The 13,065-nt window shown below is 37.3% G+C and overlaps 1 protein-coding gene across 3 annotated transcripts in view; it reads left to right on the forward strand.

Moving 5' to 3' along the window:
- LOC113079934 (pappalysin-1-like) overlaps positions 1 to 13,065 on the forward strand; it is an 84,930-nt gene that overhangs the window by 30,406 nt on the left and 41,459 nt on the right. For all 3 annotated transcript variants that reach the window (XM_026252190.1, XM_026252176.1, XM_026252183.1), the window contains exon 7: positions 3,524 to 4,025. In XM_026252190.1, the coding sequence (XP_026107975.1) occupies positions 3,524 to 4,025 (502 nt within the window). The remainder of the gene's footprint in view (positions 1 to 3,523; positions 4,026 to 13,065) is intronic.

The raw sequence follows: 13,065 nt of genomic DNA on the forward strand, positions 1-13,065 counted from the left end.
TTGTCAAGAGGAAAATGAGAAACAAGAGACCAAAAAAAATGCAGATGAGCTAAAGGCCACTGTCAAAGAAACCTGTGATTCCAGATCACCTCAGCAGTGCCTCAAACTGATCACCTCCATGTCATGCCGAATTGAGGCAGTAATTAAAGCAAAAGGAGCCCTTACCAAGTATCGAGTACATGTACAGTAGATGAACATACTTTCCAGAAGGCCAATAGTTCATTAAAAATGTTTTTTATTGGTCTCTAATTAGTTAAGATAGTGGGTTTTTGTTAAATATGAGCCCAAATCATCACAATTAAAATAATCAAATCAATAATCAATTGGTCCATAGAGCTTTGTGCACATTAATATTTTTACCACGGGGAATGAGTAATGTTTTCCAGTGCTGTATCAATGATCTTGCCCTCGTAGTTCAACCTTTGATCTGGTATCACAGAACGAAGCCAAACTGCCATGGCAGGTTATTCTTATTGAAATTCTGAGGAATCAGTTTTTTATCCAGTTATTTTATGTATAAAGTGTATAAAAGAGTGTAAAGTATCTGTGTTATTTACCCTACTTACTCAATCGCTGAAGAAGCACTAGCTAGGTCCTAACGGCCATGACACATGCCCACTATTTTAGCTCAAACTATAAAAGCTCTTGAAAAAATGACATTGAAATGTTGAGAACAACTTCAGAGACCTACATTCCAGAGGCCAGCTATTTTTCTGTGTAATTACTTAATCACTTCATTTGTGTTGCTTTTTAAATGGGTGAGTCAGACTTGTGGCGGGCAGAGCCGTAAGGGCATGCTTGGATCCCTAAAAGCCAAGTCGGCCCAGCAGTTGCTACACGCAGTCAGCTGAGAAGGCATGCCCAGGCTTGCCATGGCCACAGCACTTTAACTATGCTTTGCATTTGGATGGCTTCACTGGTGTGCTTCATTGCCTGGGCCATCTTTCCACTGTTTACAATCGGATACAAAACCTGACTTTGACGACCTGCAGCTGGCTCAAACCTCTGCCCTTCACTGCTCTCAGAAAATCACTTGCCTGCAGTCCTTACCTCATCCAATGAATGCTCCCTGTCCTCAGTCATCTAGGTTAAAAAAACAAACAAAAAAAGCCTTTTTTTTTTCCTCCCGTTCAGATGTCCTTAGTTGGCTTTTTGGAAATGAGCATTATGGCAGTGATGCCCTTATCGTGTTGCTAGAATTCAATAAAAGAACAACACAGGCACAACAAATAGATGGATGTGAGAGTGCTGTGCAAAGTAAGCCCGATTTGCTACGCAAATTACTCTGCGGTTTCTTGTGTCCATAAGAAAGATCCAACAGTTGATTGAAAACATGAAAAAGATGAGAATAAATGTGAGTCACAAAACCAGGAATGCTAGGAATGACTTGTGTCTCCGTCCCACTTTTACCAATTTTTTTTATTATCATTATTATTTTTTTTAATCTGAAAATGTTAATCTTTTCTTTTTTTATCTTTTTTGTTTGCTTTGTGAGTTTGATTCATTTGGTGAGAAAATTTTGATATAATTTATCAGTTTTGTTTTGTAAAGTCCAGTTCTGCTTGATGGCTCACAATGGCCTATTTCTGGCTTTGTCCTTTCCCCCTTATCCATCTAATATTTCTTCTAATATTCCCTTGATCAGCAGCTGAGGTACATGGGGGGGATTTATGTGGGAGACATTTAGCAAAAATTTGTGCATTTGATACTGCAAAAATGCATCTAGTTTCAGAACATCCCAGTTTGCTTTGGCCATCTAATTGATCAACAAATATCCCTAGAACAGCGGTGATATCCGAGTCAGATGTGCGAGGGAGGTTACCCAGATGCTTGGCTGAGGTCAACCAAATAAACAACACTTTTGGCCAATGCTTTTTTTCCATTTGTCATTTAACTTGTAGTCCGACTACAAATGATGATTGACTGAGGTCAACCAAAATAAACGTGAAAGAAGCTTTTACCTCACCTTATTTTTAAATTCGTCGTGCAACAATTCAGACCAAAGACCAGCATTTTAAAAGCAATAGTGGTTTCAAAATGGGATGCTTGAGCCACACTTAAAATGTATAAATGCCATTTAAATTAAATTAAATTAAGGAAATTACACAGAAAAATACACATTTTTTATGCAAAACAGAAAAAGATGCTTTGTAGTCCCCCCCTTCTTTCTTTCTTTATTTCTTTCTCTTTTTTATTTTTCTCATCACAACATGAACAATCATATTTGTTTTGAAATATTTAAGCTAAATATAGCAACTTTATTCTGCAAGACAACAAAGGAGGATAGAATTAAATAAATAATATTCTACAAAAGCTCATCATTATAATATAAATTTATGAATTATCTTTACTTAGTATAGACGCGAGCTTGTAGCTGTTGGCCACTGCTGTAGGTCTCTTTTAAGCAGATTTTCCGTCAGAGTTTCAGTGGGGCCTCCCTGTCAAGCTCACCCACTCTCCGGGACCCTCCCCCTTCTGCTGCCTCACAATGACCTCTTGCCAGTTTCTAAAAAGGAAAAACTGGGCCCAGGGCCAGAATTCTCCCCATGACCTCATGCCGTCTCAACGAAGAACATAATTTTGCTCTCTTATAATCTGTTTGTTTGTTTTTGAAATGCCATTCATTAATCCAAGAACCCAATAATTGTATGTAATAGTCATTGCAATTGATATTGTTCAGGGCAATTTCTACAGTCTTTTATGTTCATCTGCAAATAATTAGCAGTGCTTGCTATGGCAAACATGGGTAATGCTATTGGTCAAACTTAGGTTTAAGGGTTTAACCGCATTGCAATACCCTGTAAAGCATGCTAGCATCCTAGCGGCATCAATGTGCCCCTCTTATTTTTATAGGAACAGTCCTGATTTTCATCCTCTGCTGTCCTCCTTAGGTCCACCAAACATAGAATGATTCTGTGGAATGATTGACTCATTTAGAGTCATTTGTTTGTGAATTGGACAGCACTGGTCATGTGGTGTGTGTTTAAGTTACTAAAAACAATCAGTTGATAAGTGTCATCTGTGTGTGAATCAGACAACACTGGTGCTCTATGTTGTGCACAGGACATTTATATGGAAAAAAAAATGTTTCCGATTAATAGCTTAGAGAAAAGTGTCTTTGTTTCCATCCTTTGCTGACCTCCTTAGGTCCATTAGACAAAGAAAGATTCAGTAGAATGATTGACTCATTTAGAGTCATTTGTTTTTTAATTGGAATACACAGCTACACTAAAAAGAATCAGCGAGTCTTGTGTGCGTCTTTAAAAAAGCTGGGCCTAGTGAACATCCATTATTTATTTTTTTTTGGCAATATTACCATTGTTCATACTTTAAGGGTTTAAGGGTTTTCAACTGCATAGCAATACTCAAGCACGCTAACATCCTGGCAGCAACAAATTTACCCCTCTCATTTTCATAATCTCACAGTGTCTAAGGGAAAATAACAAGACATTAACTTCTGCTAAGTTTTAAACATGTTGACTAGAGGAAAAGTCTTGTTGTTTTTTTTTGCTGTCCTCTTTAGGTCCACCAGATGTAGAGCAGGCCTGTGAAGCGAGCGTCAGCACTTGGAGCCCCAACGCTGGTCTAGACTCAAGTAGTGTTGGTTCAGCGATGTGCCCACCCCAGGGCTGTATGCTGCAGCTGGAGTTTGCCTATCCACTGGTGCCTGACTCCCTCACAGTTTGGGTCACCTTCTTCTCTCCGGAGGAGACTGGACTTCCTGCAGTTCACGACATCCTTTTGCTGACCCTCAGTGGCAACAACATCTCACTGGGTCCACAGTATGTGTTCTGTGACACACCATTGACGCTCAAACTTAATGTGAAGGAGGAGGTGTATGGGGTGCAGTTCTTCACCATGGAGCAGCACTTGGAAATCGATGCCACATTGCTTACCTCAAAACCAGACAATCCCCTGTGCCGGTCGTGTCATCCTCTACGCTATAGACTGATTCGTCAGCCACCATTCACACATTCACCACATGGGCTGATCCTTCAGGAACCCACTCTGAGATATGTGGACAGGTAAGGATTAGGGGTGCATATATTATTTATATACAACAGTAGTTTTTAGCAATATTTGTGAATTAACGTTTCATTGTAGTTAAATTTAAGTATAATTTTGTTAATTGTTTTTCCGCTTTCGTTTTGATTTTATTTAATTTAATTTCAATTTATTTTATTTCTAGTTCATATTTTAAATAAAATGTTTGAATAGTTTTAGTTCTAGTTTAGGTTAATACAACATCCAACATGCCTCAAACATAGCCTGATACGATTACATTTAATTAGATTGAGAGGCCTGTGATCAATATAATAATAATACAATATTTTACTATTTGTGTCTATTTTACACAATCAGTTAAATCTATATTACCTCACCAGAGCAACCAAAATACATTTCATTTAATTTAACCTATTTATCATTTGTCTCCCTAACCCTAACCCTATCTCAGTTTGAACACTCCCGACTTAAAATACACTTTAGTGTTATATAGAATAACTAATATAGAAAAATAAATGAAAAAAAGTTGCACGAGATTATGAATCACAGGACATAATTGTCTTGTGGAATGAGATAAACTATGATAACAGTAACTTGAGTTTTGAGGCTTCGGAATCATGATTGTGTGGCACTTGTACAGTTTAAAAGAGAATGCACACTTTGGCAGGAATACGTATGGGTAGTCATGGGCAATGTGTAGAAATATGGGTAACATCAAAAATAAATATTCAAAAGTTAATCTTAAAAATATTTAAGGCATTGCATTGATACATTATATTGTTAGTTATTTGATTGATGTATCAATACACATCAATGTATTGTTACACCCCCAGTAAGAATGAAATATTGGTTTTTCTTTTATAAAAGTTTTTACTGGCAAACCCTTAAATAGGCTTTGAAAAGTTTTTTTTTTATTTTTTATTTTTTTTGTGTCAACATAACTGACAACATAAACAAATGATGTCAATTTATATGGCACTAACACTATTCAAGATTTCTAGGAAATTTCTGGGAATGCTGGAATCATACATAGGAATACTCGTCTTTGCTTAACCATATGTTGAGGAGCTTTGACATTGTATGAACGTCTCTTAGGTACTATATGTGTGGTCTTCAAACATATCCTTTACTCCTTGGGCTGGGTGTTGAGGTCAGCTCTAATAATTTCACAGCCAGCTTGTTGTCATCTGAGAGATATATGCTGAAGTGCTTCCAGGCAGTTTAACTTCATGGGATACTCATAAATTCTGAGAGGCCACAAAACAGTTGGAGAGTGTTTGAAGAGCCTCTGCCTCTTTGATGACAGCACAAACAGGCAGACAGATTGACAGGTAGACTCCAACTCAATGAATTGGACTACACATGTTTTAGCATAAATCAGACTGTTTGTGTTGTGTGTTTTTGATTCACAAAAAGTACTCAGTTCAGAGTCATTTGTGTGTGAATGGGACAACACTGTTCATGCTATATATTGTGTGCAGTCTGAAAGTACATTAACATGCCCCTATTATGCCTTTTCGACTATTACCTTTCATGCAGTGTGTCACGCAGCAGAATAAACTATCTGCAAAGTTGTGAAGCTGACAGTGCACGATAGATAGTTATTGTCTGTCAAAAAAAAAAAAAATAGTCTGCTTGCAATCATCAGGAATTTGAATCTTATTCTGTTACGGCCCTACGTTACGAAGTAAGACATTTGCATAATCTCCGCCCACCTTTTAGGTCGCCAACTTGTCTGCCCACAAACACAGTAACATTTCTATGTGGTTAACATCATTTCGAGAAGACGCTGTAAGAGTAGTTCAACCATTTCATTATCAGACTCCAGCTCGATTTGGTAAGTGAAAGTGACATGACAAACAGCCATGTATGGTGACCCATACTCAGAATTCGTGCTCTGCATTTAACCCATCCAAAGTACACACACACACACACACACAGAAGTGGACACACACACACGTGACCACACACCTGGAGCAGGGGGCAGCCATTTATGCTACGGCTCCTGGGGAGCAGTTGGGGGTTCGGTGCCTTGCTCAAGGGCACCTCAGTCATGGTATTGACGGCTTGAGACTTGAACCCACAATCTTAGGGTTAGGAGTCAAACTCAAAGGGCTGTTATTCTGTCATGGCAATGGGCATTTAGTTTCCGACACACGCTGTATGCAGTAGACCAATCCAGAGCCAATCCCTCTACGGCTCTGGACCAATCACAAAGAACACTTTAAGATGCAAAGACATTTTCAATTAATTGGCAATGTTCCCAGAGTTTTTTAGTTATATTTTATATATAATATAAGTTATATATAAGTTATATTTAGTTTTATTTTTCAAAATAAAGTTGTGAACCTCCATAATGATTTTGAGAAAAATTCTTGAAATAACTGAAGTAACAATTATAAAACTTGTAGTATCCAATTAAAATTTTTTTAAAAAATCTGTAAAAATTACCTATTGAGCATCCATTATTTCTTTCTGGGAAATATGCCTCATTAACAGGATATTGATTAAGTTTGGTAGACAGGCATTGTGTTTGCCTCCTTTTGTGCTTTCTTTTTTTTACCCAGTCTTCTAAATTCTGAGACCTCCAACAGAACAAGACCCCACCTCAGTTGGCAGGCTGCCAATAATGTACATTAGCGTCCCCCCCCCCAAAAAAAAAAAAAAAAAAAAAAAACTACTCTGTATAGACTGTATAAACAAGGCCCAATGTGAACTCACTGAACTCACACTGGGCTGTTTTTGGGCGTCTTTTCTTGTTTCCAAAAAGTTGTCTGACAAGTGAAATACTGTAACAGTAAATGCGGTGACAGCTGCAGCAGCAGTAAGAAAAAAGACTTGCAGATCTTTTCATCTGAACAAATAAATGTCTATATATATATATATATATATATATATATATATATATATATATATATATATATATATATATATATATATATATATATATATATATAAATATATGAAAATAGTCTTAACAAATCTTTGCGAAGTATCCGTGTTTGGTTTGTAGAAGCACAATCCAAGTTGTGTTAGTGAGGTATACAGATTCATCAGCCAACAGTTTAATCTGCTCAGATAATGTGTTTTTATTTTATTGAAAAGGTTTGTTTTATATATTAATGCTGCACAGCTGTATTCACCAGATGGTGAGAAAATATATTTGTGATTGTACCACTCTGGGATCAGTAAAAAAAACTCCCCTCATCTGAAATTCTGATGTGTGGAGTAATACAGCGTATTTCAGAAAGACTTCCACTTTTATCAGTTTAACAAATTATTTTTTATTAACAAAGTTCGGGAGGAGCATGTTCAGATAATTAACCCGGCCAGTTCATCATCAGCTATCACATCACCTGTCCTATCAGCTCAAGAGAGAAATTCTATAAATAGCCCAAGCCACCTTACCTTTATTCTCTCTACAGTATTTCAGCATCCCTCCACCACCCAACTCCTCACCATCGGCAGTTCCAACCTCAGCATGGGGTGCGCTCTGGGTCCGTTTTTTTTTTTTTACTGCAGTAGTTGGATTCGGCATGAACAACATTAAGGCCTGGGGGCAGTCTGTGTCAAAGAAACAGAGTTGTTTTGCTCCTAAATCATACATTAATTGCTCTTACAAATGTTTGACTTGGTGACTAACTTTAGTTTAGTTTTTTTCTTTCCCCAAAACTGTTACACAATTTACCAGAAAATGTGTATGATTTTATTGCTTTCATGGAGTTTTATTATAGCGGTATAATTGTTCGGAAAGGGAAGTTAAATTATGAATATGAATGAAATATTGTTAAATTGCTACAATTTGTTTTCTTTGTTTGTTTTTTGGAGTTTCTGAATGCTCAAAATACAGTAAAAATTGTAATATTGTGTAATATTATTACTTTTCTCAATATTAAGTAATGAAATATTTTTAGTTGAATATTTTATAATGATATTACAGTTTAGTTTCGCATGATCCTTTAGAAACCATTCTAGTATGCTAATATCATTCTAACAGGAGATTTAAAATAAAAATAGTCTTTGAATATTTCAAATAGAATTACAAATGTGTATGTCTATATACATTTATCAGTGTAATGCAATTTAATATAGTACAGTGATAAAAATAAAGTTTTTTTGAGTGAGTAAAAATGATGACAGAGCGAGTAAAAAAATATATGTATAAAGTTAAGCTACAACTCAGTTATAGAGTTCTGTAATTGAATTATAGGTAAGGAGTTGTTTCCCAAAGATTCGTAAGAAACATTATTAAATTAAAATAAATAATTTGAGATTTGTTTGATCACCTGAAATGAAAAGTATTGCTACAGATTCTTGTCAGTTATTTTGTCCTATTTTATTGTCATTGTTACTGTCCACTATCTGTTTTTCTCATTTCTTCTCCCTTTCAGTCCTCAATGTGGGTGGCCTTTGCAGAGTCCACACGGTCCTGATCCTTCATCACTGCGTGACAATTAACTATAGATCGTTTTAATATCATCATGGAAAACAAGGGCCATAAAATGTTTTGTCAGCTCCAGAGTGGCGCAAAATTACATGGCCATTTCATCCTCCAGGTGCAAGCCTACTTCGGCTCCAATAGAGGCAGGCAATCACTCATTGTGACCAGTGAAAGCAGCTCCAATCAAAGTGGTGTCTGGCTAAAAGAGGCAGGCTTCCTAATGAGAGCTCTTCAGTGTAGCAGGGGAATGTGCTGTAATATGTGATCTCAGCCAAAGAACAGCCGCTATAGATCAATGCTGCTCCAGTTTGGAGTGTGATTAAACGGCATGGCCTCCGAGAACCTTCAAACTGCTTCACACACGCCATGTTTTCATTTGCTAATTTATCAATATGATTATGTCACAGGGCACCTAGACAAAGTGTTATAAAAGAACACACATGACCCACAAATCAATGCTGCATGTGGTAAGCATGCACAGGATATGCAAGTTTTAGCATTGTCTTGTGCATTTTAAGGTATAGTTCACCAGCCCAAAATTAACATTTTTGTAATTCATCATTCACCTGTAGGTCATTCCAAACCAATAAGTTGCGATTTCTGCTTGTGAAATGCAAAATTAAAACTTATTGAACATTCTTAACTCAGATGGATGATTGATGGATAATGATGGAATTTTTGATGGATAATTGCTTTAAAGCTGTGAAATGCATGTATGATTCGTGACTTCAATTCAGAATAGTATCTATAGTATCTATTTAGGACATTCTGGTTTAGACATCTGTGTTTGTGCAGTGTATTTTTGTTTTCCAGTTGCAATCTGAAGAGATTACTACTTATCTCCATTAAGGTAACCTTCCCCAGAGCTGTCAATGATTCCAGCAGCGTGCTTCTCTTTCATTCATAGAGCAAATAGTAAGCACCACTTGATGGATCTCTTGGGTTGAGTTGCGGTCTGACCAAACATCTGTGGTTTGGTAAATTATACGATTGAGGTTGTGTTGTTGTTTTATATAACCATATGAAATCTGATTTTGATTTTAAATGACAAATTATTTCCACTCCTTTGAAGTAAGTTTCTTGATCGTCATTCTCCTCCTAAACACTTCAAGCAGCGAGCAGCTGCACAGAGGGCTTAGCATTATGGATGCATCTCTTTCATTCCTTTACAGCGAATTCTATAATGCGACTTTTCCAGCATCTGGGCTGAAAGAGAGGAGTACCTTCAGAAAAACTAAGGAAGACGAGTGTGCTTCTCTATGAAGCTCAGTAACACGCACCAGAAAAGATGGACTTGTATATCTCACTCTTCTATGTGTTTGTTCCAAAGTCCAGCTGCATTTAGGTGCAGACCACATTGCACAATAAAACAGGTTTTCATTCCGTAAGTGATAAATACTGTTTCATTTCCTTGTCTGCATGAAGATATTAATTCACACTTCAAATTAGCCTGCTGACAGAAAAAAAAATAATACCTTATGCCTCTTGTATGATTTTTAGTTTCTAAAAATCTGTATTTTTAAATTAGGGATGCACAATAAATATTGCCCAGTAATTAATGTGCATCTCGTCAGTAAAGCCGGTTCTCTAATCAGCGATAAATTCCATCAGGTGTGTGATTTCACATAGAGCAGCTGTTACTACACAGAGCCGAAATTTATTGTGCACCCCTATTTTAAATTATTTAACTGCTTAACTGTGTTTTCATATTTGCGAAGTGCTTGTCTGATAAAAATCGAAGGTTTGTTGGTGTGAAAAGTCTTTCTGTATGAATGAATGGCACCTTATGGTTCATTAACCCATATGGTAATTTGGGAATGAAAAGAAACTCTGGACAGATGAAAACCTACGAGCATTGACAGAAACCAAACCATTATGATTTCAGGAAGTGAAGCTGGTCACATTTATACCCAGAGATTTGGGCTGCTTCAGTGTCTGGTTACTGTCTTGTTTAACAACCCGGGTGCTTCCTGAACATTGTCAGTGTTGCACGCTCCCATCTTATTGACTTAAGAGTGAAAGGCTCGGAGCCGCAGTGTTTTCCCACACTACTCTGGGGTATCCCGCACGGGAATAGTGATGATGTCATGAGCTCTCACAAATTCCAGAACAGAGGCTTGACAAATGTTGTTATCGTCTGAAAACACCAAGACAGGAAGGTGCTGTGACCGCTTTCATCGTTTTGAGTTACCACGCATGTGGGACAATGAAGAGTGCTGTCTTCTTGTACCATGTCTTTGAATGCTGCCGTATTCATAGAAAGTTTTATGTCTGCAGGTTTATTTTTAAGAATGATCTTCTCTGAGTGTTTTTAGCAATGCACGGAAGCTCCGGTTGCTCAAAGAAATGATTATGATTTCACAAACAAACAGCCTCGCTGTAAATTTGTAATGTAGCCACAAGACATTGATGGCTAAATTGATACTTACTCGATTTAATAGGCAAAATATCCTTTCCTGGTTGTGGAAGCCAAGCCAACGGTCTACCTCAGGAGTCACTGTGGCTGTTAAGGATAGCAGCAGTACTCTTTTAGCTTTGCTCTGCCTCTCCACAACAAACATGTCTTAGAAAAACACAGCCACAAGACCACATTGTAGGCCAAGATCTTCCAGCTCCTGCCTTCGGGGGTTGGCTCAGACTCGGCATGCAGTTCTAGCAAAGTGTCCTCTGGCACTCGGCAGTTCTCACACCACCGAGGCTCTCTGACCCATATTTGACTGTTTGGGAAGTCTGCAGCTGGATGAGCTAGTGGGGTTTTAGAGCCTCATGGTGGAGCTGATTAAGTCGAATATACCTGAACCAGCTGTGAGGCTTTCCGCACATTGCGCGATCCCTCCAAGTTTCTGTTCCTGCAGGCGGAAAGTTAAAGCGGTGTAAAGGATCAGAGAAGCATATGTGCAGACAGAGGTTTAAAGGTTGATCTGAGTCGCGATTAAAATGTTTTCGTTAACCCGAGCCCCGTAAGTGGCTGGGTCAATAACAGCAAGATATTTCATTTATGTTCTTTTTTTTTTTAGAAAGAAAGGGAGTTGAGGACTAGTAATGCAGACAGATAAGCGTATCGTCCAAGAGTGAAGCTCCGTACCTCCCCCTCCGCATCCCAAATTGATCCTGCACTGCCTCCACCTCTATTCTCCGTCGCTCTATTCTTTGTGTTTCATTGTGAGGTGAAGATAAATAGAATGAGAGAGGAAATGCATTTTAAGGTACGAGGGGGTCTTGGGTCATTTGGGTGGTCCGTTGCTGAGCTTAAGAGGCCTGATCCCGGCACATATGATGAATAGAGGTTTGCTCTGTTTCAGCTGAGTCTTGTGCCTCGTGTACCTGAAGGGTTGTATTACAGTCATGACGAGTGCCGAGAGCTCACTTTGTACTCTACCTAGAGTCACATTACAATAGCCATCCTTTCTTAGCATCTAATTGTTGGTGCTTGAGGATGAAAGGGGACAGTTAGTTTCGCATGAAATCCCTAAAATTAAATACACTGAGTGTTTATCGCCTTATAATAGCACACACTACAACTCGTCCCGTAAACACTCATTCCAAAGTAATTTTCCATCTCTCAGCTATAAATATTTAAAAGTGTTAACGTAGGCAGAGGTAAGCAGGATTCTTTTAAAGGTATAACCTCTTTTCTTTATACTAAAGGGTTCTGTGTTATATATTTGTGCTATAAACATAATATAGAAAAAGTGTGCACGTTCAACTCAAGCATGGAGCAGGACTCAAACTAGCTACTTAGCAGTTCTATAATAAAGTGCTAACTCTAATAAAGAGACAGTTCCTGTCATGTTTTGTTGAAGTATATAGAAAGCATGTAAGCAATATATATCTGTTCACCAGTGTCTGTTTGACAACAGTGCTCTAGCTTTTTATCAAACTTTTGAAAACCTTACTGAAACATATGTACCCTACCAGAAACCCGGAGCATATCACACCAGTCCTCAGGTCCTGATACTGGCTTCCAGTTACATTTAGGATTGATTTTAAACTACTTTTACTCGTTTATAAATAACTCAATGATCTAGGACCGAAATACAGGGCAGATATGCTCACTGAATATAAACCTATAATATATTTAAAAAAATCTGAGCACTCAGATCATTAGGATCGAGTCAGTTTAGTTGTTATGCAACCCATAATTGGAATCAGCTTCCAGAAGAGATCCAATGTGCTTAAACATTAGCCACTTTTAAATCTACTCAAAACTCATCTGTTCAGCTTTAATTTATTGAATGAGCACTGTGCGATGTCCGAAATGATTGCACTGTATTTTTTTTATATTTTATTATGATTATTTTACTTTGTTTTATGTAAAAAACTTTGAATTACCATTATGTACGAAATGTGCTATATAAATAAACTTGCCTTGCCTTGCCAACCATTCAAAAGTTTAAGTGGTAGTAAGTATTTTTTATTTATTTATTTATTTTAATGTTTTAAAAAAATAGTCAAAGCTGAGACATTTAGAAATGTTATTATTATTATTATTAGTAGTAGTAGTAGTAGTAGTAGTAGTAGTAGTATTAGTATTAGTATTATCAAGAATGTTGAAAACAGTTGTGCTGTTTCTCTTTTATTTTATTTTTTCATTTAATTTTATAAAAAATATAAAGATA

Source organism: Carassius auratus, chromosome 5 (assembly GCF_003368295.1).
Source record: "Carassius auratus strain Wakin chromosome 5, ASM336829v1, whole genome shotgun sequence".
NCBI lineage: Eukaryota > Metazoa > Chordata > Actinopteri > Cypriniformes > Cyprinidae > Carassius > Carassius auratus.